The sequence below is a fragment of the Dermacentor variabilis genome, chromosome 9 (genome assembly GCF_050947875.1).
Source record: "Dermacentor variabilis isolate Ectoservices chromosome 9, ASM5094787v1, whole genome shotgun sequence".
Lineage (NCBI taxonomy): Eukaryota > Metazoa > Arthropoda > Arachnida > Ixodida > Ixodidae > Dermacentor > Dermacentor variabilis.
Window position 1 is genome coordinate 141,522,812 of NC_134576.1, and position 24,845 is coordinate 141,547,656.

A 24,845-nucleotide genomic window follows, 5' to 3' on the forward strand; every position below is an offset into this window, starting at 1 on the left:
AAGAACCAACAAGCGTAGCAAAATTATTCATAGGTATACGAGTAATATACGCCTAACAGGCTGACAAATACTCCATGAGGTCCATTGCTGTATTTGCTTCAGTGTGTCTGCCGTATCTTGTTTGACGCTGTAGTTAAACGACTTACCGTCCAGTGTGATAAAATACGTCGGCACTTCGTATTGTGAAGATTATTTAGCGATCCAGGTTTCTGTGTGCACTTTATTCACCAGTGTCGGTTATACTTCCTACAGTTATGAAGCTCTTCGTGTTTGATGATGCCACATGAAATTCTGTCACATCCATCAATAATGAAGCAAGTTTCACCTCTTGCCAACAGAGTTGCTTCTTCCAGTCGCAGGTCCTGAGCGTGGTTAGTTAGACCTTGCAGTTACACGAGCGGCACACATTCGTCAAGGCAGTGGAACGACACGCTTCGGTGTTTCACTTCTGCGAAAGTGAGAAGCGGCTATATTTAATGCTTTCCCGAGCTCGTCATGGAATTGACACAAGCTCTGGTCATGTGGTACGGGTAAAGCCGTACCGAGCATCATCCTCGAAACTCGAAGTTGTTGCCGAGCGAGTACAGGACATGCTGCACAAGTTTGTTATTCAAAAATCGTGCAGCCCCTGGGCGGCATCTGTGATTTTAGTCAGAATGAAAGACTTCTTTTCGAGGTGACGTCGTGACCAAAAAGGACACGTGTATCCACTGCCTCGGTTTGAAGGCGACATTGACTGTCTGCATTCTGCCTCTTACTTTTCGTCGCTGGGTCTGCAATCCAGGTATGCCTACAATACAAGGAAGCACGAAACCACATTTCATATCCCTTTCCACCTGCTCTGCGCAGCTCCCTCGATACCACCCTCCCATTTGCGCTTCATACTGAGGTCTGAGTCGCCGAAACTTGATCGTGCTGAGGAAGCTCGTCAAATCACTCGTCTGCGCGCACTGGCATCACAAAATCGCTACACGTAGCGGCATGACCACCGCCACGAGCCAGTTTCATTCAATAAGGGCGACTTGGTGTGACTGAGTTACTCGTCGTGAACGCAGCTTATGTCAACAGCATTTGGCCCAACATACTGGTCCCTACAAAGTTAATGACGTCGCAAGGACGCTGCTCTACAAATACTCAGCTAGCGCGTGTTAGGCGCCTCAAACGATTTCACTCAGCCACTCAGTCCTGACTCACCCAATGAGCTTCGTCTGCGAAACGGGGAATGTAGCGCCACGGCTGCGGCGACAGGAAGAGGCGGAAGACGACGGAGTTTTGGTGTTGAATGCAGAACCGAGTGATTGCATTTCTGGACGATCATTCTCATTAGATCTGTAAACAAATACTCTCATCCGTAACAATACATATGTCTCATCGCAGCGATCTCGCACGAGCAAAACGAGAAATAAACTGAAAAGCCAAATAAAACTGAACAAACCGAACATAATAAGCCATAGCGCTGCATAGCGTAGGCACTGGTTTGAGGGTCCTTCTTCGCGCTGTCTATCCTTCACCATGCAACTTTACCAACCCGCTCAACTTGCTGCACTTATGCTGAAATCGAGCGACGCAGCGTACAGAAGCTTTTGAAGCTGCCGATGCCAGGATTGTTACAGACTGCAGAATTGTAACGTATTTATGAGCTTGTCCCGAAAAGTAAATTGTCCCGAAAAGTAAATGCGTGATGCTGAAGGCAATTACTTCAATGCGTACACGTGTACCTATGACAGACAAGAGGACGCACTTCGGCTACAGAAGAGCATAAGCGGTCGTATATAACGCGTATGCCTACTTAGCTTGGAGATGCCACAATACATAAAAATTAGCGTATACTTTTTTGTAAGCTGGTAGTAGCGTTCTGTATTGTATAACTCTGCAACATTAAATATTTTTATCACTACAAGACTGTCCTTTATACAGGCATATGTAGGGATGTATTCATGTTTAAGCACAATGTTGGGGTTCATTGGACGTCTCACCACTTTCGGTCATTTGAGCGTTTAAAAGTTTAAATCAAGCTGCCACGTCGCTTGACTGAGCGCCTCATGGCATTGAACTGCGTCGTATTATATGGCATCGGGTGGCATCAGATGTTATGGCATGACATAGTACGGATGGCATCTACTGGTCTGGCGTCGTACTGAATCGTATACGATACAGATACGGTATGGCCTCGAGTCGATGTTCAGATATTCACACATGCCCGTTAATTTCTTGGAAATAATAACTGATATAGCCTACTTGATACGTAAGGCACGAAACAAAGAAGAGCACAGAAGTAAATGAACATAAAAAAACCGCGGGGGCATTTTTTTTTACAATAAACATTGTGTTGAGTCAGTTGGTGCATATCAGCTTCAGGTAAACTGCGCAATGAAATATTGACGAAAAGATGGCAAAGAAATAACAGTCCCCGTTTTATTGCAATTTTTACCTGAAATGCATGGTGCTTCACTGCACACACAGTCATCACTTGTTTCTATTCCCCCTTTTCCCTCACCCCCAGTGTAGGGTAGCAAACCGGACGCTCGTCTGGTTGACCTCTTGCATTTCCTCTTTGCTCTCTCTCTCTCTCTCTCTCTCTCTCTCTCTACCCGTAGTGCTTTCATTTATTTATTTATCTATTTATTTATTTACTTACGTGTGTTTCATCAGTGCCTACCACCTTGCCAAAAGCGTTGTGTTCGTATTTTGACCGATTTTGCTACGATACAGCCTCAATTTTTTTGCTTTTCTTCCGAGCTAGATCTACCGGACATGTTTATCACTGGTTAAAAAAAAAGGCGCCCGTGTTTGTGCTTTAGATGTGCCTTTATTCCTGTCTCGCCTTAGTTTCACACCGTTTACGTCTCCATTAAAGCAATGAACCAGCTATCCCGGACTGAAGCTTTGATATATCCTGCGTAATTCGATCTCAGCCACATTACCGACAGGTTTGGTGTTCATATCCCGATGGACAAACTTAATCGAAACGCAGCACTTCCCCGCTTCGATTCGACGGCACCGCCCGAAGTTCGCTGCGATCTCCAGACCTCCTCTGAAGCGTCGTGTTGACGGACGCGACACGCCAGGCCCCGCACAGTCCTCCGCACCGTGTCACGGGCGGGTCTCAGTGCGAAGCCCAGCCAGCCGTGGAAGGCCATTAGCCATGTCGTGTGCTGGCAGCAGCTAATCCGCAACCACGCGCGCGCTGGCAGAGAGTTTTACCATGCAGATACAACGTACCACGTGCGCGAACTTAACGCTCGCCTGCTGATCACGCTCAGGTACGCGAAGCATGGCGCGGCGCCACTTTCCAAGGCGGGCAACGGCAACGAGGGCTCGTGGCGCTTGAGTGAAGAAAGAATGTCTCGGGCGAAAGGACGAGCTGTGCTGCTCTACGCAAGATAAAGCAGAAAAAGATGGCTAGATGTGAGGTGTGTGTCTATGAGAGGGAGCGTAAACAAGCTACGGAGTCACTGGAAATGCTTTTCGAAATTCCGCATCGCGCTTCCGCGAACTGTGAGCTCTCCGTGACATGCGCTCTCGCGGTTGCTCGACTCTTCGTACAAGCAACTGAATTTTCAGCTTTTTCCGCGTTGAGAGACAGATAGCAGTATAGGTAAGGGGTCAAAAGCGAGTAGCTCGAATCCTGTTCGATATCTCTAACAGTCGACGCCGGAGAGACCTGCAGCTGCAAGGAGGAGGGCGAGGTGCCCCTGTGCTCTTGGCGCCAGCTAGTTTCCACCTTGGTCTTTTGGCTTCCCTTAAACCTTTTTTATTGGTTTTTGGTTATGAAATGATAAGTACTTTATTACGTATTTTATTTGACTCATAATTGAATTATTTGATATTATATATCATAATACCGCACCGCACTTCGTTTCGTCTATCCTCCACAATGTGGTCCGTTCTCTTTTTGAAGGATATCATAATCACAATTCACCAAATATAACACGCAAGGCTCTGCGTCTACTCTGGCGGGCCTACTCTTTTAAAGACTTACGTATCTGCGCACACAAAAAATACAACGAGACTGTTTGCAGTCTCGTTGTGTTTCTCCGTACGCAATGGAAAAGGTGTCCGATCCCCTTCCTCGCCATACTATTAAGAGATAGAAATTTAATTACACAGCTCTTGCGATGCTAGAGAAAGTAACTGGTCCATGTCGAGACAAAGGCAGCACCGTCGAGGACAATACAGGGTTAGACGAAGTGGCAAAACTACTATTCATATTCTGATTTATTTCAGTAGATTACGTGAAATATTTACAAAGTTCACATACGGTAGGAGGTCCCATGGTTCGATAACGGTAGGCGGGACCTTCTGTGAGAGTGCAAAAGAAATAAAGATGGTTAGGGAACTTTCGATTGCAAGGTGAGCTCGACCAGAGAGAAATATATACAAAAGGAAGGCAGGGATGTTAACCAGTCAAGGGTCCGGTTGGCTACCTCGCGCTGGGGAAAGGGGTCAGGGGAACAGAGAGGGAGAGAAAGAGAGCCTCTCGCTCGACTACATGATTACAAGATTAACTTGGTATCTTTACAGGCACCTTTGTCGAGCAGCTCATTTATTTGGTTGACGTTAGTGACGATTAATTTTTCGACAGTATTCATAACGAACTCACCCAAATCAAGATGGTGGTGCTTAATTTTTTATTATTATTCCCCGACTGAAGGTGGCAGTCAAGTCGAGATAAACATTTCTAGACATCAAACTTATACCGTTTTCTATACGCTCGAAACAACCCATTGGCAGAAATCAGCATGAAGCATAACACTAGGATGCGAAACTAAACTTCCCGTGACTCGATCGGTTAACGCATTTTGAGTAAAGCTGAGTACGCGGTCAGACACAACAGCCGATTGGAGCTGCAATGCTTTCTGCTTTATTGGTAGTAGAGATGCGATTACGCTGTCATCAAACAGTGGACAGATGCGACGACTTATTTCAGCGGCTACCTGGACACTGCAACATTACCGGCAATTAAAGCGCCGACAAAGCTGCCCGTGAGGCACACGGTTAATCTGAAGGAACCTCGATACCATTGTCGATGAGGGATGAAACGCGGCACCTCAGCGGTCCTGTCCATATTATTACTGGAAGAAAATGGAACACACCGGAGCTCACCAAGCGGCGCCTATATGCCATGGACCCGCATATGACATTGCAACTTTTACCTTGTTGTACCCGACGGGAAGAAACGCTACTGTGCCGCTGCTGTCACAAACGCCTACTTACTCCTAATTGGCATGGAGGACAGTCTCAATTGCAGCTCGTGTAATCTCGAAGTAACGACCCAACATCTCCTGCGTGACTGCCCCACATAAGATGAGAGGAGTGCCATCCGGGACAGCTTTGGCACGCTTAGACGACAAGTCCTTCACAGAGAAGCTCTTGGGCCAGCGGCCTCGTGCGTCTGCTATGTTCAAGGCCACAAAGGCGCTGGTGTGTTCCTTGAAATGCACCAGCCTGTATGACTTCCTGTGACTCGGCGATGAACGCTCGTGTGTGTAACAGTGGACACTGAACTCTTTTTTATTCTCTTTCAATCCACTTTCCCCACTCTCCAGTGCACGGTAGTCTACCGGGCTCAGCCTGGTTAACCTCCCTGCCTTTCCCTTATGACTTTCCCTCTCCGTGTTTTATAGACGCACCCGATGTGTAGAGCGAAGGAAAAAGTTTCTGCTGAACCGCGCCAATATGGCATCTTGCTTGGCTGCGACGTAATTCTTGTTGGTGTGGCTCAGGCTTTGGTGGCTCTGTATTGAAGCGTGCTTATAGGGTAGAACTTAATGTTTTTGACGGCCGCATTAAATGCCTGAACATGAACAATCCGCACCCGAGGGCATCTCCGCGCAGCTACGGTTCAAGATCAATAAAAAAGAAATCCTGAAATTTTAACATGTAAAAACCACGGTATGAGTACGAGGTACGCCATAGCGGGGACTCTGGATTAATGTTTGACCACCTGGTGTTCTTTAACGTGAACCTAACGTAAGTCGACGAGCGTTGCTGCATTTCGTCCCCACCGAAACGGCCTGGGTTGCACCACGGACCTCGAGCTATGCGGCGTAACGTCATAGCCACTAGCCTAACTCGGCCGGTCTGATTCAAAATCCGTGTTAACTTTTTACTGCACCTTGTTACATTTACGCAACATTCCTATGAACGGCGTTAAAAACGGAAGCAAAGTCAGTTTGTAGCTGCCTGTACACGTTGCGCAAAAATCGCCTAAAAAACGCGCCGCCTTGTGCCGCCATCTGTGCTCATCCTTCGCATCTTCTACCGAAACAAACGTGGCGGAGGCTGCGCGCGCCCGCGAGCAGCGATGCAGGTAAGTTTTACCAATTGTTAATGTATTTCTCCATAAGACAAAGTGCAAAGAAAGAATATTACGCTAAGCTGCACATCCTACTGATTCTGTAGATTTAAAAAAAAACGTTATCTCGGAATAGTTTGTCCCTCGCGACGGAACGTTGCTATGTTGCGCAAGCGCAACAACGTGTACATGGTTTATTTTCTTCAGAAAAGTGAAATGGCTCCCAAACACTTTTATGGCCGAGCAATTTTTTCTGATAGTGAAGACAGCGACCTTTGCAGGAGTGACGACAACCACGCGTGTAAGTCCGTTTCGACTCAATACGTGTGCAAGATGTTTTCTGGTCGAATTTCCTTTTTTTTTTTTTTTTTTGAAAAGAATGCGGTCCATCCTTTTGTCGCGTCGTCATGGGCACAGCCTTACGTCTGTGCTTCTATGTTCTAAATTTTGACAATAACGCGATAACACTGCATTGTCTGCTGACTGCACGCGAATCTGCATGACGTACTGCACGAATGTGGGAGGCCACCTGTTCTGCACAAGCAAGTACAATTGCTTCTTTTTTTTGCACGCTAAATCATAGGTGCACCAATGATTGTCACGTTCCAATAAACATCTGTGTATGAATCACACTAAGTCTGTCTTCCACCTTCAACTTCTTTATTTGAACGCTGTTGCAAATACGCAACATACCCCTTTTCTGCACATTCCACGGAAGTACAGCTACTGTTATGCTTCTCTACAATTCCATGAATAATGTTTTGAGGAAACAAAATTGTGCAATAAAGGGTTAAACATTTTTAATTGAATTGAATTTATTTTCCGTAAAGCCTTTTCAGTTTCAAATGGAGGCAGTAACTAAAAGCACGGAGCACCTGAGAGAGATTTGCTTGCCCCCGAATACAGGTGCAGCAGCACAGCGCATATGAACAGATGACATTTGGTTACCCATAAAATATGATATATTCTGTATAAAGACAACAAACCATAAAAAAATAAATTCTGGTGTTTTACGTATCAAAACCAAGCTCAGGTTACGAGGCACGCCGTAGTGGGGGAGTCCGGATTAACTTTGACAACCTGGGGTTTTTTAACGTGCACCTAATGCACCAAAACAAATAAACTTGACCAACAGCGTCCATGCATATAATATAAAACGAATACGAAGAATGATGATGATGATCATAATGACTACACTGTTACAAGCAATAAATAATGAAGGTATAAAGAAGTCTACAAAGAAAACGATCATTCACAATGCAAACAATCATGCAAGACGACCAACCACGGCTCTTCGCACAAGACTGGATGCAATAAGAAGCACGAGGACGAGTTCGTCAAATGTGCGGAATCGATCGTGTGTAGTATACGGATTTCTTGTCGTAAGGCTTGCATAGGCCAAAGTGGGAAGTGTGTAAATGATCGCCTCCGTGAACACCGTAGAAATGTGGAGGACAAGTGCGGAGGGTTTCTTGATCTGCACTGTAGGAAGTGAATCTAGCGATGACCCTAGTGCTTTTTTCCAGTTCCGGCCAAAGCGCAAACTCCGGCGTAAAACCGAGCTGCGTGACAATCTATGAAGACTACACCATCGTCACAGGAAGCAGCTGCCAACTGAGGCGTGAACTTATCGATGCAGAGACGATTGATAGTTTAGGGGATAACTGTGTCCGGACCATCGATTGCTTTAACTTCGAAGGAATTATTAGACTTGCGTCGTCATTGATTGTTTTCGTAGCTGCACTTGCGTGACGTTCGACCACAGAATGCCTCTATATACTGCGCTTCGCGGGCCTCCATAAATTGTTGCAAGTTAGCGCTCGTGTGTCAGTCTTCCACTGTCCTCGTCGGGTTGAGCGCTTGAAGTTTTTTGCCGGCTTATCAAGATTCCGTCAATCGGAATGACACGATATAATTTACTATGATCGGTGCCCAGCCAGCGCATAACCATTATAACGAATTGTTAAGTGGGCCTGTAAGCGAAATCAAATGTCCCTTTAGTTTTATTTACCATTTCAATTCATTGACATGCACAAGTCTGCGTGCCATAATTTGTTCTAAGGAGAAGTGTATGAGCTTTCCGTTCTCATATATAGCCGATAATGAGCCGATCGTTTGCAAAGTAATGACCCGTCGTGTTTCTCTTTTTGCGTAATTTGTAATAATTTATAATATATTTGATGGGCTCGCGAATCACTAAAGAGAGAGAAAGGAGGAAGGAGAGGCAGGGAGGTTAACTTGACTGGAGAACATCCGAGCTGTTCGCTGGTTCATTATACAACTGGAATAGATGTAGACACTGAAAACTGATAGCAGAAAAGTTATTCGCAACTTAACTTGCTAGCTGTGCCCCATACTAAAGCACCGTAACAAAGATTAGATAACACAGATAACAACACCAATCTTCTTTATACAGAGAAGCTCTCACTTTATATGTTCACGCGCATTAAAAAAAACTGGGCAAATTTTCAGTCTATCTTCAAACGACCACACGCCGCAACTTTCGTGTGATTAACTATAAACTACCTAAGATTAGAACTATGGGATGCAAAGCTTGAGGTATAAAATTCCAAAGCTCCTAAATGAAAACAAGGAAATGTTAGACCTAATAAAGCAATCGCCTTCAATAAATTTGTATAAAAGAAATATATGTAACCGAACATAGCTCGTTGCTGTGATGCGTGATTTTCGTGCGAACTCTGTTTTTATGAATCGAGTTTTAAATGCTTATTCATGTCAGTTTGAGCCAAATGAATACTGTAGCGTTTTTATATGGAAGACATAGTAAAGTACTATGTCTTTTTTTGTTTCCTGATTCCTATGTTTGTTACCGAATGCGTACTGCTGCAAATCGTGACTTTTTTTATTGTTCGCCCAAACTGTGTTGTTCATGGTGTTGTTTTAGTTGCACATCGTATGCTTGTTTTTCTTAGCTTGTAGTGTATAAGTTTTTTCTCGATCTTGCCTCGTGAATTCCTTGTTCAAATCCCCCCCTCTTCCTTTTTCCTTTCCTCCTCGTTTTTACGCTGTCCTGATTGCTTCGCTGGAGCGCTGGTTGTACAGGGGTCAGGGCCTCAGTCAGGCGCATGCTAGCGCCTTTTGTCCTGACCCTTCTGGTTTTCTGTAAGCAAACTGGAAAACTTGTGAATAAAAAAAATAAGAATAATAAAATAAAGAAGAGAGATACAGCTGTACATTTAACCACAGTGGGACTATGTGCATGAATTTTTAAATAATGGCAAAAGCATAAGCTAGTCATTGGAGAAATGCTTAACGTGTAAACTCCATGAGAGTACTTTGTTAGACCAAACTCCTAAAAGCTTTTGAGCTTGTGCTCTTTGAAATATCACATCTTGAAAGGCTGCTGTAGAGTCCAGGTTAACTGCCCTAATAATTGGGCTAAATATTGTATATGTAGTTCTGGCCGCATGAAGCTGAAGTTTATTTTCAATCGGCCACTGGCTCAACGATACAATGCATGCATTTGCCTTCGTTCTTAGTTCAGCTATATTCTCCAATGTAAAGAAACCAGTTGTGTCGTCAGCGTGCATTATTAGGTGAGACGAATTTACTAGATCTGCTATATTACTAATATACAGCAAAAACAATAACGGGCCCAATTTTGATCCTTGAGGAAGCCCTTGTTGGAGTTCTAGAATTCTCGACAACACCCCTTTAAACCGCACGAACTGTTTTCAGGTACTCAAATGAGTCAGTTACCAAACCCTCGGCTTCACACGTATTTAGCTTCTGCAATACATTTTTAGACGAACAGAGTAAGGAACTTCTCTTAAATGTAAAGATCATCCAAAATTGAATTCCTTTCTTGCGCTCTTGAATTGATATTCAGGGCACTGAGAAATGTATATACTATATGGTACAATTACACGGCTAGTGTATGAACAGGTATCAGAGCTGCTTTCCCCCCTTCCGCAGAATCGAAATAAAGTTGTTCCCATATATCGAAATAAAGCCCAACCATCTTCTTTATATAGGTTAGGTTCTTTCCCACTAGAAGCTAGTAAATACAAACAATTTAAAATTTAATCCCCGCTAGATCCACCTTTCATCCACAAACACTCAAGAGTGGCTCACTAACAACCGGTCCTGTAACTATCATGTTAACAACACGTGTGACTTGTTTAATACCTGCCAGCAGATGGGAAGGTAGGCTACGCAAGAGCCTACTATCCCACACGAAGTGCCTTGACTTTTAGCGAACTGTTTGCTAAGATATAAACTAAAAACTACACTGAATCTAAATTTCGAGCTTAATTTTGGTGAATTAGACCCAAGATCGAATACGCCTGTATTGTTTGGAACCTCCATAATGAGCTTAACATAAACTGCGTTGGAAGAATAATTCCGACAGGATGTCCTGTTTGTGTACAAAAAATTTTCACCTCTCGATTCTCCAAGTGAACTAATAAAATCTAATAACATCGTATGTTGCTTGTATTATGAAGAAGAGAATTACGACCACAATTTTTTTTCCCGAATGATCTAGTAACAAACTAGCCATCGACCACTCACTGCATGCATAAATTCAATAATTGCAAAGCACACTTTCCACAACCATTAAAATGCTTATAAGCTCCCATAGCAGAGCTACCTATCTCGATCAAAAGCAGGTAAATGCCCTGAATTATAATGAGTACGCATGGAGACACGGTCGTCATAGCTAACCTGCCACTCAAACTCGCAACCAGCTACTCAACAACAGAGCCAAAAGGCGCGTCCAGAAGCACTGAAGGGCGCTCTCCGAGATGTCCTTGAGCCATCCAGTCCAACAGTAATATAATTTAGCACCACAGTACAGGTGACCTAAAATACACGTGCCTCTGAAATACGAGCGCTGACTTGATGTCTGTCGTAAACGGCCCGCTCTTCTGGGCATAAAGATCACGAACTGACTTACGCAACTTTCATTTCTTTACGCTATTCCTCCTTGATATGTCATCCAGCGTGAGGTATGGCGCAGCCAGAGTGAAGAAGAAACCATAAATTTCGTTCTTATCTTACGAAGGCCCATTTTTTGGGGCGCTGCGCTCCGACACTCCCACCTCGACCGCACTAGTGTGAAAGCACGTGACGCAGCACCTCGGTGTCGAGAAACAAAACGCGCGCGTCGCATTGCTGTTACGATAAGAATGAGTAAAACCTGTACAAGCGACATAAAAATGGTCGTCGCTTCATGATAAACGTGAACGTCGAGGAGTAGCGTCGGGATGCTCAAGAGCATCGAGTGAAGGCAACGCGGACTGAACAAGGAAATGAAACAGTGAAAAATTTTCCATTGTTACGCCGACGAACAATGTCGACGTGTGTAAACAGCGGAAGGGGCAGCGTCGATCGCAGATGTAAGATTTCAACTCTGCGCCGGAACACATTAAATCACTGAGCTGGTGACAAATCGCGCGCCGGCTTTCGCTATACGGAACACGAAGCGCGCTTTAGTCGGTTTCTGCCGCCAACGCTATGCAAACGTAATTTTCAGGCGCCATTTACACGTTACGCAAGTCACGTGGAGTATCTTCGCTTTAAAATAAAAGTTTGCATTCTACGATGTGCGCAGGCACGCATGTTGACGCTTCAGTCGTGTCACGTAAAGGTGAGGCAATTGTGGCGAGGACATTAGAGCGCCTGTCCCATTTCAGTGCCTGCAAGAAACAGCTGCCCGATAGGTGAGCCCAACAGTGCCGAACTCTCGGACAGCGCTTTTCCGTATAACTTGTGTTCTGCCATTTCGCGTTGTCAATAGTTTGTCTCAATTAGAGCCGATTACGTTGGAGCATTATTGTAGCCGACGAAACATTACTACAAAACTACCTTTCCAAGGAAAGGTTGGCGAGATAAAATTCCGACAGGAGAAAGCTCTGAAGTTCAGCTAGTTCGCGCGGGGACATGTTTATAGAGAACAGCCGAAAGCTGGAACTCGAGGACAAAAGTACTTGTGCTTTAGAGTACTCGTAAGTACGCAAAAATTATAGTCTATCACAAAAAAAATGCGAGTCGACCATTGTAGGCAATGGGCGGCCTGCCGGTCCCTTGCGGTAGAATGTACTCGGGCACAAGAAAATAAACAGGAGCACACCTCTGTGCACAGAATTAGAAGTATCTGTCCTCGAGTCCAACTTTTGCGCTGTTCTTGAACCAATTCCAGCTGAGCTGAATTCACCACGACTGAAAGATGATACATCAAAGACTCCAACGCTCAGCGCACAGCGCGACCTTCAATGGACCCGCAGACGGACGTCGAACTTCAGCAGTGCAAATTCTATCACAGTGCGCCTCCTCAGAACTTTTTTTATTTCGATACCACGGAGTCCATTCATCGTCAAAGAACCTGAGCGGAGACTTATTTGATATCATTCGCGCCCACGGCATTGCTTTAAGGTTCCGATAGTGAAACAGTGCTCAAAGGAGCCGTTGCGGCATGCAGTATCGTCCGCCTACTTCCAAGTGCTTCCGCAAACACAAGTCCAACACCTCGGTGTAATCTTTCGCTACGTACAACCTGGCGAGCCAGCGAGGCAAGACGACGCGCAGAGCGGGGCTGCCCCGCCACAGCACCGTGTGCCAGCCTGACACACTACAAGGAACTGTCGGAGGTTGAAGACATATTCGAGACGAAGCTGTGAAATGCAACCTGTTAGTAGTGGTCAAATTAGCTGAAGGGAGTAGACGGACGCGACTCCCTCGCATTGACCGGAGAGCGGGAATTGCATTTAGAAAATAGACGTTCGAAAATATTCATTTGGTGGGGTTCAATGCGCCAAGAAAACACCTGGACTGCGGTAGACGCCGCACCTGGAGTTCTTTAGCCCGCACATAAATTTAAGTTTGCCAGCGCTTTCGGACTTGGCCTACCATTGCTCTGTGGCAGCCGTGGCTGGCCATCGAACCCTCGACCACATGCTCGACAAAAGAAATTAACACATGGCCGCTGAGCCATTGCGGTGGGCGGGTTTGCAGAAGCACGCGTCGATGCAGCCGCAACTCACCTTCATCTTTAGGCACGCAGACTACGAACCACATGCCCGCCATGGTCCCGGAGTCTCGTCGACGCGGTCGGTCGCTGTCACCGCAGGAGCAGCAGCGCAATCCTTCTCCGCGCCGCGACAAAGCGATCGAGTGACGACGCGCCCTTCGTTATCGTCGCGCGCTCGCGGCGCTCGTGTGCCCAAGGCGGGGCTGTCCGCGCGCGTCCTGTCGCACGCCGGCTGGCTGGGCTCTCACACCGGCCGCTCTGCTGTGCGCGCCGGGCCGTTCGCGCTGCGGGATCTGCCTGACGCCGCTGGAAGCGCGCAGCTCACTGGCGCGGCCCCCGACACCGCCACCACGCCGCTCATTGCCACTCGACGAAACGTCGGCAAACAAGGTCACGTGTGCGACATCGGGCGCACTTGGCCCGCTTGCTGTCCGTACTAGCTGTCTGTGCACGTGCGATGGCCGCCGTGAGAGTGTGTGTGTCATTGCTTGGTGTGTCTGTGCGTGTGCTTGTGTCTACATGCGACGCGACACATCCGATGGATGCTTCCCGTTGCGTTGGTTGCTAATGGGACGGCGACGTCACAGTATCGTGAAAGGTTGGCAGTGTCCCACCCAAAAAATATCAAACTGTAAGTTCGGCTTCCTGTGAATGGCATTACAATTCAACATTTCACGAACATGCCGCTGCGTATGACGTACTATGCGCGCGCACATAAATAACGCGACACGACGGAATGTTTTTTCGTGTTGGCGAGAGGTGGCCGTGGTGACGGCCTTACAGAAGTGGTACTATAGTGAGTGATCCACTCTTGCCGACAGCGTTCCGGGAGCTGGCACACCAACGCATATTCCCAGATCCTTCGTAATATTTCACGTGCACTTTCGTTTGGCTTGACTACCAATACAACGAAGCGTGCTAGCAGTACTTTTCGTGTTTCGACACTGATCAACTGTTCGCAACATTGCGGCAGCTCCCGTTGAACTATTTATAGTATTTGTGAACGCTAGGAAAAGAGACCTGCTAATAACTTGCGTACAAGCTACGTATACTATTGTTGTGTTACTGACATCGCCGCGGTTCTGCTGTTGTGGCATTCACGGATGCGGCTTCACAGTGCACCGCCGATCAATATCAATGTTCCGGGAAGCCAGTTTGCTTTAGACAGGTTAACTATCGAGGTAACTGACAGTCGCTGCCTTGCTTGGGTAACAGTGACGAATTGCGCTCTCAAACATTCTCAGCGAGCCATAGCGGCTCATTAGGAGTGGCGCTACTGAGGACAAGGTCAGAGGTTCGGTTCCCGGCCGCGGCCGCTACATTTCCTTGGGTGCGGAAAGCAATAACGCTCATGCATTTACTTGAATTCAGGTACTTGTTGAACAGCTGCCGATGATAAAAATTAATCTGAGGCCCTCAACTATACGGTCCCAGCCATGGGCCACAGTGCAACTCTGAGGCGTAAAACCTCATGTATCACAATTAAAATACTCAGAAATAATGCACCTGCCGACAAAAGTAATTATGTCTGACATGTCGATGTTCTGTATCTGTTGCACCAGTTTACATTTCGCATGTAGGGTTAACCGAGAGAAAAAACGGAGCAATTGCCAAAGAGACTCGTATGTTTGGGGGAGGATGGCGTGATTGTGGCGTTTACGACCCAATGTTAGATGTCAAACTCAAAGAAATTGGCTTCTAGTAATTCGAACCCAACAGGAAATTGAGCCTTCATTTGAATCAACCGATGTTCGAATTAAAAGAGGACCTGAGAACGCATGGGCCTTTCACAGGTATCTTGAACATGATCGAATAAAAGGCCTAGTCGAATTAATTGGTGTTGAAACAACATATGGTGGCTCATTCTCCTGGCGGTAGGTGGGCTTCTCATCTCTTCTGTTCTGATCAGCCGAACGAGGCTTGTACCGCATGCAAGCGTCGATGAAGTTAGCAGGTGCTCAGAAAACTCTCAACTTCCAGCCACAGGGACACTCACCTGTTTAGTGATTCATCGCAGTGACTCATCGCAATGACTGAATGGTTATATGTCTTTCAGATCCTGAGCGTGGATGTCTCGAGTCCGACACCCGAGTGCAGCGGCCGCATTTCGATGGGGGCGGAATCACTACACGCTCAAGTACTTAGATTTCCATACATTCCTTGAAAATACTGCAAGGGAACGAGAGCAACCGGACAAAGCTTGACGAATTAAGGTGAAACTGAAGTTGAATCGAAAACTCTCAACTGCCGCCTCTGTCATAATTCATTAGGATGTTGAGCCCAGTCAGTCAGTCAGTCAGTCAGTCACACACGCACTAAAAGCGACAAGCAGGAGATGGAATAGAGACCCGAGAAGTAAAATAGAATTGCGCCGGCAGTCAGCGTTGATTTTCACGCAAGCCGTTGCAGAATAGACGACAAGGTTTTCGGAGAAGTGAGCGTCGACCTCTGTAATCCCTAATTCTGCAATGGCTTCGAAAAAAGTGGCAGAGTGTCGTGCGTACCAGTACGCTCGCACAGCCTGCTCACATGACAGTGCTCGTGCAGTGTAACCTGCCACGACGCGTCCGATGCCCGCCGAGATGATTGAATCCTTGTGTCATATAGTGGTCCGAGCAGCGACGTCTCGGCAACGTTGCCGACAAAAAGAAAAGAAGAAGAAGAAGGCACAGCGGCGTACGCAAATTTATTGTAAACGGGCAGTGATGACAGGCGAAGTGTTTGCTCTTCTCGTGATGTCGCTGGCAACATTTAATCCGGCCAACTGCGCTTCATTCGGCCACCTCCTCCTTTCGGTTATTTCTGAAGCATTCGTTTCCACGCATTCGTGATTGGCTTTCTTCTTTTCTTCTTTTTTTCACATGCCCTGCACACCGCAGCGCATGCTTTCTTGCCTGCGCAGGGCCACGCCGGCGTTTTCCAACTCGGGTTGTGACATGCAAGGTCGTCTGAGTAGAGGATACACATGCGCTCTCTGCGCAATCGCGTGCGCGTGTAGTACGTGGTCGCGCTGCGATGGGGGGGATGCGGTGCAAGCGAGGTGTACGGCACATTCGCATCTCGCGCCCTTCGCCGGAACGGAACGCCGTTTTCTCGTTCGCTCTTTGTGCTTTCTTTCTTCGTGTCTTTGCGCCGGCACGTACCGCCGCCGGCTGGTATAGAGCTGTGATGCGAGGCGGTCGACGTTGCCAGATGTGGCACGAAAAAAAATTGATCACCGCGCAGCAATATCGCCCTCGTTTTGACGCGTACAGGAATACGTTTCATCACCTGTTGTGCGCCGTCGACACCGAAAGAGATGGCGACGGCAAACAAAGAAATGTTCAACCCGTACCAAAGAAATACGACGGGCAAATGCATAGCAAATCGTCCGAGACGGCTCAGTGGCTACGGCGTTCCGCTGCTGAGAACGTGGTCCGCAGTTCGAATCCTTGCTGTGCAGTTGGGCCACTCCGCAAATAATAAAAATGTCTGTCGAGGGGCCCGTATTGCAGAGCTCCTTACAACGCACCTGGTTCCCCGAGCTCTCCAACGCTGTTGAGCAGCAAACCTCTACAAGAGCGCCAGTATGTGGTTCTACGACATATCCAGTCGCGCACGTTCTAAATTGTATGACGAAGACTGCAACGTGGCAGGAAGCAATATAAGAAATCCGAATGCATGGCGGCAAGTTGCTACGTAAAAACTGTGAGCGTTAATTGTCTAGGCCGGATGAACGACAAGACGGACTCGCGGCGAGCTGTCTTTTCGAAACCGGGTGACGATTTATACCTCCTCAAATGAAGCGGCCCAAGGTCACTCAATGTTTTCCCTAGGACTTGCAGATGGAGCAGGGTCACAATCGCTTTTCAAGTAGGTTCTTATTGCCGACTAGTATGTCGCGAACGGGAAAACCACACTGTTTTGTTCAATTACTCCGATTAGTTGCCGAAAGCGTGCCATCGCCATGTACAAAAACAATCTAATCATCCCCTTGCGTTTTTTACGGTAAAAATAGCTTTTCCTTGCCAAAACAGTAAAATGAAGAGGTAATTTTGGTGGTGGGCAACCATTTTCATGCTGCATCCCGGATTTTCATGAGATCTCGCGCTATTCGAAATGAAGTTCAGCATTTATTTTCGTCGACTGTGACGACAGAATGGCCTGGATCAGTGTTTCTCAAACTTTTTCAGTACCTAATCTCTTTTAGTAGTAACAAACCTACCATTACCTCCCGTTTACAAGCCTTCTAAAATGTACATTTTGCAATGACGCAGACACATTTACAATTTATTTGAAAGACATTTAAAAGCAGATAGAGATACCAAAAATGCTTGTTAATGTTCTTTAAAACTTTTGATTTAATAATCTATTTTAATCAGAAAAATTGATTTGCTTTGTAGTGATAGTTTAGTATTGAAGCTTTACTACCTGAATTGCGCTCGGCGTCTCATATGAATTCACAGAAAGAGGCAACGGCCGAGCGGGCCGAGCGCGAGCACCAACGACAACAGCCGTCTGCTTCCTCTTCGTCTCCTGCTGGCGCCCGTTATTTCTCACTACGGCTTCGTTGACACAACCATGTCTGCTGTTCCCCAATTCTACAGTTTCGGTGAGAGGAAAGTTAGTTTACATCACCGTTTGTCTTCTTTCCGTTTCACTGCTGTCCGTCTTGTGGCCAATGGTAATATTACACTGAATAATAAACATCAAATCAGAAGGTATATATATATATATATATATATATATATATATATATATATATATATATATATATATATATATATAGAGAGAGAGAGAGAGAGAGAGAGAGAGAGAGATTTTGTTGTCTTCTTACGTTATGACGAATAAAAATGGGGTCCCTCGGTTTCCTTTCTTTTCGTTCATTTATATAAGTTACTAAAACGGCGTTGAAAGACCATCGAGACTGAAAATTCATCTCTGTTCCGGCGAGGAGAATGTACATATATTTGGACCCTCCAGAAACAGGTTCGTGATCCGCACTTTGAAAAACACCGGTCTAGATCGGTGTTGCGTCATTTTTCTCAAAGAAAACTGTCTTCAAGGGCATGATTAAACCACTTCGATAACGTTCCTCCTGCCTTTGACTTTACCTCCAGAGTGAATATTTTACGTAATCGCTATTGAGCTAATTTTAAAAATGTACATATATGTATCAGGAGAATATAACAACGCTGGTAAAGAATTATGCTTACTATGTTCTGCGAAACAGAAGTAAGAACGTCGTCAGGTGTACCTCTAAGGAATTTCAAAGGATATTAGTGGGACACTGAATTGTTCAGCCACAGATCGTTTGAACTTCCTCCCAAGTTAAGACCCCCTGTATACACATTAAACCGCCTTTACGTCGTCTCGCTCAATTTATGCAGAGCGTTAAAAATTAGGCACACATAGCGTCAGGGAATCGAAAAAGAGAAAAAAAAATGAAAAGAAAGGCCGTGTCCCCTCGGGCTCTTTCTGTCAAACTGTTGTTACGCACGGAAGAATCAGTGGCCCACAGTGTAGACAAGCCTCTCTCTGCTGCTTGTTTCCGACTGCATGGCTGAAACGATCCGTACTTTATTAAGCTTCCCCATATCGGTTAAATGGAATATATACTCGCATATAGTAAATATTTCACGGTACTTCCTTTCAATAGGCCGTTGGTGCGTCCGTGTGTGCATGGCGGGATATGTCGCGCAGGCGATCGGCGGGACCAGCGCAGCGTCTGTCCCGTCGCCCATGCTTTATTTGCAACCCTCGTCTCTGTTTGCGCTGTAGACTTTATCCGAAGTCGTTCGGTCAAGGCAGGGGCGTCCACGTGACGCATGTACTATACGTTACACTTCTCGTTCACGCGAGAGCAATGGGGGGGAGAAAGGCTTACGCGCGATATCAGGTGTCAACGCAACGCGAGACCACCGCGCTCTGACTCCTCGTCACGCACGCGCCATTCCGTTCCGCCACTGACGACGGCCGATCATTCTGCCGCCTTTCTCTGTCAACGCGCTCGACACACTCCACCTTTATAATTGTTTCTCTTTCGACCGAAATGGATCGAGTTCCCTGACTTCGCGTGACTTCAACAAAAGGGCCGACTCGTTGCAGACGACCCACGTGCGCTTGTGCTGACGTCACGCGCTCTGCTTATCGTTAATTGGCAACTCGACGGGGGTGCTCAATGTGTCGATGCACTTTGCTTTGTCACGAAGCAAAGTGCATGCGCACATCTCGAACCATCGCCGAATTTCGCCTCGCCCACATACAGTGACCTGATTGATTGATTGATTGATTGATTGATTGATTGATTGATTGATTGATTGATTGATTGATTGATTGATTGATTGATTGATTGATTTTTTTTTTTCATTTTTTCATTTCCGTTTTTGTCTACGGCCTCCTCTTCCCCTCTGCACTAATCCCTTTCTACAGTCAAATAAAAATTCACGAGCTTGACAAGGTGTAACCCTTACACGGGACCGAACCTCTTGGTCGAAATGGTGCCGGCACAACCAGCGACTAGTGCCCACTCCCGGATCCCCGTATCTACCACCGCATCAGAGGTCAACGCGCTGATCTCGCTATCTAGTAGCGGCACGCGGAAGTACGCAGCGCGCGAAAATTCGCCGACGCTCGTGCGGCGTTGAGGCACTGAATGCGATTGCATCTCCTATGGAAATTTTGTTTCCAAATCTTGGGCTGCCCAGGTGGAGGTGCGGCCCATATGTGGGTGCGTCCCTTACACGAGTCTATACGGTAGTTTTTTACTCACACTGGCGCGGGCGCACACACACACGTCTCACAAATTGCCACAATTCAGAACTGATACTTGTCTCCTGGCTGGTGAAAAACGGTTATGAAGAAACGATTGGGCATACCGCTTTTCTGACTCAGCTTTCAAAGCCAGCTCTTGGTGACTCTCGTTGATTGAGAACATTACTGGAAGTTGTGCTACACTGCGTGCCTACATCGAGGCAACGCATGCCCCCCCCCCCCCTCCCCTTCTTCTGAAGTGGTTGCCCTTGGTGACAACCGGCAAAGTTCAAGAAAACTGCCGAACATGTCCCATGTGTAGAACTGAGTAGTCTGGGGGCACATAGTACTACGACGAATCCACTGCCAGCCTTCAAAATTCCACAGAACTGCTGACCATTGCCGTGGAGACCGGTTTTATGCAACTTGGACTTCTCCTTTGACGAAAGAGGAAGGCCACGCGGTTGACGTCAGCACCAGTCTCGCCTCGTCCTGCCGACCATGGGACGGCCAAAGGGATTTAAGGCAGATTCGGCCCATTGTTAGAGTCGCCATCAGCCAAGCCGAGTCGTCAGTCTGGTGCACTCTTAGGCACCGCTATCTGTATGCTATTACCTGCTGTATGTATACATACTGTACAAAGCTTTTAGTCTCCTCCTCGTCTGCTCCAAGAGTCCGTCACGTCCCCAACCCCGAGTCACAATAGAGGGTCTATCGTATCGTTCTTTATCCGGAGGTCGTGTCATACATCGCGCAACAAACGGCGAATGTCTTGCTTGCTACTCAGAGGAGCGAACTTCCGACATCATGCACACCACTTGACAAACAGATTACTAAATGAAATACTGGTTGGGATTCATATATACTATAAGAATGTCCCAGCAATCATGCATCTTTTTTTTTTCTTTTTTTAATGCAGTAGTCTTCTATGCGGATGAAACCAATTGCACGCTGTTAGGTTAGCAGTAACCAGAAGAAGCGACCCGTATGTTTGGTGTTCTTCCTAATTTATCTAAAAAAAAAATACATTGTGGGGTTTTACATGCCAAAACCCCGATCTAATTATGAGGCACACCGTAGTGGGGGGCTCCGGAAAATTGAACCACCTGAGGTTCTTACAAGTGCAGCTAAACACCACGGGTGTTTTCGCATTTCACCCCCATCGAAATGCGGCCGCCGTGGCCGGGATTCGATCCTGCGACCTCGTACTGAGCAGCCCAACACCATAGCTACTAGGCATCTACGGCGGCTCCTAATTAAATTGTAATGATTCATTAACCAAGTTTCTAATTACCACATTCTCAGCGGACACGTTCACATGAGGTGTTAGACTGACTTCGAAAACATATTCATTTGTTTGCGACACGTTATATCTTGCACGGCTCTTTCTTCCGCGTGTTAAAGAAAGCCCGCGAAATATGATAATATACCACGTGACTGTGCGCCACGCGCAGCGACGGCAGTGCTCTTTAACGAGTTCAGCGGGAAAGCATGACCATCTCGCCTCTAGCGCATCACCCAGCACACCGCCTCGCGTTTGGGCCGCGGTTCTCAAGCGTGCCACGCGCGTCGACGATGCACGATGAAAAAATATCGCACGCACGCACGAACGTGGCGAAGGTAGAGACAAACAAGCGCGCTGAAGCCGGAAAGTTAGCTGGAGGGATCTTTTTTTCTTATTTCACTGCAAATTAAAGCAAGGATGACAAGCACAACGATAAGATGTATAGTATAACGGTTATAGGATAACGCATATGTGAGCAAGTCCGTGCTAATAAAACTAAAGACGATAAGTATAGGTAACTACCATATTTATTTATTTATTTATTTATTTATTTGTTTGTTTATTTATTTATTTATTATCGTCGCGCGCCGCGCGCTTGAGAACCGGCCCAAACGCGACGCGATGTTTTCTTTCCCACTAAGCTCGTTACAGAGCGATGTCGTCGCTGCGTGCGGGCGCGCACTCACGTGGCATATTATATATAGCGGGCTTCCTTTAACACGCAAAAAAATAAAAACAGCAGCCCAAGATATAGCATTTAGAATTGAGTTCTAACAGCGCGAATAAGACAAGGACACGAGGAAAGAAATACCATGCACAGACAAGCGCTGTGCCTGTGGTATAGCGCTGTGTCAGCGCTTGTCTGTGGTATTTGTTTCCTCGTGTCCTTGTCTTAGTCGCGCTGTTAAACCTCAGTTCTAAATATGAACCAACTAGCCCTCATCAAGATCTTATTAATGCAAAGATATAGCACGTCGCACACAACTGAAATTGATGTTTTCAATTACGCCTAATGTTGACTTGTGGGCCGTAAATATAGTAATTAAAAAGTTTGTTGACTAATAATTGCAAATTAATTAATTACGTAGAAAACAAAGAAAACATTGGACGCTTCTTGAGGTTGCCGCTAACGACATGTAATTGGTTTCGATCGCTTGGATAGCTTCCGTTTTGTTTTTATTTTTTTAACTGTGCGTGATAGCTTGGACGCCTTGTATACTAGATAAACGGGATCTTTCTGTGAAACTTAAACAAAAACAGAGTAGCGGTAAGCGTAACTTTTTTTTAAAATTAAGGTAGAAACGGAGGTCAATCCATATCGTATAAACTGTCTGTTCTTGCTTCTTCTTCTTTTCAGGCCCAGAAAACGAGGGGGAAGCGAGTTTTCTTTTTTTTTTTTCTCAAAATTATGTTTACTTTATTTTCGAGCCATTGCATTTCTGCACACAACCTTTGATCTTGTTGTTGTTGTTGTTGTTGCTGCTGCTGTTGTTGTTGTTGTTTTGCTTCGTAGAGAGATAAGAAAAGGATGGGGCTAACAGCAACCAACAGCACCCTGTACGTTACCTTGCAACGCAGTGGCGTATCCAGAGATTTATTTCGGGAGGGGTTATCCGCCAGCCGCCACTTGTTTTTGTTGTTGTTGTTTTTTGAGCACGCCTTCGCACAGCCCAGAAGCTGCTGAAATATATGCCCTCATACAGCGGCGTCTCATTAATTTCCACCTGTTTTCACCTGTATAAAAATTCTGGTTACCGCCACCTTAGTGGGCGCCACGTGGGCGCTGAACTTCTGCACAAGAACGACGTCTCACACTCCCTCGTCGACTTTCTTCATCAATGAAGTTTATTTTCTTTCCTCTCTCGTAAACGGTTCGCGCCTGTCATCACGCGCCTCGAACAGGTCTTCGTCTTTACGTGCGGGATATCGGCGTGCGAGCCTGAAGAGTGGAGCGAAGCACGGGAATCGTTGTGTATTCACTTTAAAAACGCCTCGACACTGGCCCGTTAGTAAAGGCGCCCTCGCAAATTTCTGGAATTTTTGGAAATTTCTATAATGTCACTCTATACCCAATGAGCCGCTGGCTAGAGCCTCTTGAAGTAGTCTCTCATCTGCTCGCCCTATTAATGCCCGCTAGCTGGCGGTAACTTATGTCCATTGCATGGAAGGCGAAATGTCCGAGAAAAAGCGATAATGGTCGCTATTGTGATAAATTCAAGCAGAACTCATATCATATATTTATCCAAGTGTTCAAATAGCGTTCTTTAGAGGTAAAAATAATTTTAATGTGCCCTAAATGAAGATTTATTGTTGTATGTGCATTTTCTACGCTTATACATTTTATCAACAATCTATATTATCATGACTATGTAATTGGTGACGATATCTTTTACATTTTATGATGAGCGTAATGACAAGTGAAACATACATTTTGGCACATACCAGTGAACGAAGTTGGCGTCAAAGGGTTTCAATGAAGTGCAGCCCATACCCGGTGACAAAGGTCGCTTTCGGTTGGATACCAAGGTAGCTGGAAATAAAACTGGTCTGACAATGCCAAAAAATTCTGTTTTATTCGATTTAATGGTGTAAGCGTCAAAAATGGTTCATATTTATTTTTTTTTTTCTCTCCGCTGTGTACTTTCTCCTACTACGTTTCCTTTTGAATGCACTCACTTTTACTGGCTCACGTTGTTGCGGTTGGCGTGTAATACCCCGGGCAAAAAGAACGCTCAAAGAGCATGCCTAATCGAAACGAAGGATAGATTCATAATTTGCTATGGTTGTCTCGAGTGGTTGCCGGTCTGGCAGGCGCCCCGCATTGATGACAGGCCCCTTTGTGTGTGCGACTCTAGGGGAGGCCCTTTCCGCGAACCAACGTCGCCTAGAAGAAAGGATCAGCCGCCCATCCTCGACCAGACTCCGTGGTTTGCCGCCAGAGGAGGCATGTACGCGCAATGTCACCTGGGAGAAGGGAACAGCCGCCTACGATTCCGGACTCGCGGGTTACCACCAGAGGGGGCAAGCACGGGCAACATCGCCTAGAAGAAAGGATCAGGCGCCTACGATCCCCGACCCGCGGGTTGTCGCCAGCGGAGGCAAGCAAGTGGAACGTCACCTGGGAGAAGGTCTCAGCCGCCCATCCACAACCAGACTCAGTGCCTGTCAGGTGACGTTGACGTGAGCAAGATCTCGCCTACAATTTTAGTGGGCCTATTTGAGGGGCCCCGCAATGTACTTCATTCATTCTCTTCTTATACTTTCCCAACCATTGAATAAACAAGTTTCGCACTAGAAATCGTCTCGTCCTTGCCTGGTCGCCATGGTCTACCGGACGCCTGCAGCCGCGCGCCGACAACGCCACGCTACCATATAGTAACGCCAGTCGAGGTTCGGGAAACAGGCGTCGCAACAACGTTCAGCTGTCAGCCCGCGGTTACGGGCCGACCACACGTATGCGCGAGGCCACGCGTCCGCGTCAGCTCGCGTCTGATTGAGGAAAAAACAACTACTGTTTGCCGATAAAAAGTTGCTGACAC

At 46.4% G+C, this 24,845-nt stretch overlaps 2 protein-coding genes across 3 annotated transcripts in view; one reads left to right on the forward strand and one right to left on the reverse strand.

The window, feature by feature from the left end:
• Positions 1 to 13,555, reverse strand: part of LOC142557698 (uncharacterized) — an 87,067-nt gene extending 73,512 nt beyond the window's left edge. The window contains exon 1 of one of the 2 annotated variants that reach the window (XR_012822813.1): positions 13,303 to 13,555. Coding sequence is in view for 1 of the 2 variants with exons in the window: in XM_075669734.1 (XP_075525849.1) it covers positions 13,303 to 13,345 (43 nt within the window). In the remaining variant the exon portion in view is untranslated. The remainder of the gene's footprint in view (positions 1 to 13,302) is intronic. The other variant, XM_075669734.1, reaches the window with a different exon arrangement.
• On the forward strand, positions 13,344 to 24,590 carry LOC142558572 (uncharacterized). Its single transcript, XM_075670706.1, has 4 exons — positions 13,344 to 13,354; positions 13,426 to 13,679; positions 15,346 to 15,426; positions 24,162 to 24,590. The coding sequence occupies exons 1-4, from the start codon at positions 13,344 to 13,346 to the stop codon at positions 24,488 to 24,490; spliced, it is 675 nt and encodes a 224-aa protein (XP_075526821.1). The 3' UTR covers positions 24,491 to 24,590.
• Positions 24,591 to 24,845: the final 255 nt, after the last annotated feature.

Coding starts and splice junctions, on each gene's coding strand:
- LOC142558572 (XM_075670706.1), top strand. Junction 13,680..15,345: donor ACGAAACGTCGGCAAACAAG/GTCACGTGTGCG, acceptor TATGTCTTTCAG/ATCCTGAGCGTGGATGTCTC. Junction 15,427..24,161: donor CGGAATCACTACACGCTCAA/GTACTTAGATTT, acceptor GTGCGACTCTAG/GGGAGGCCCTTTCCGCGAAC.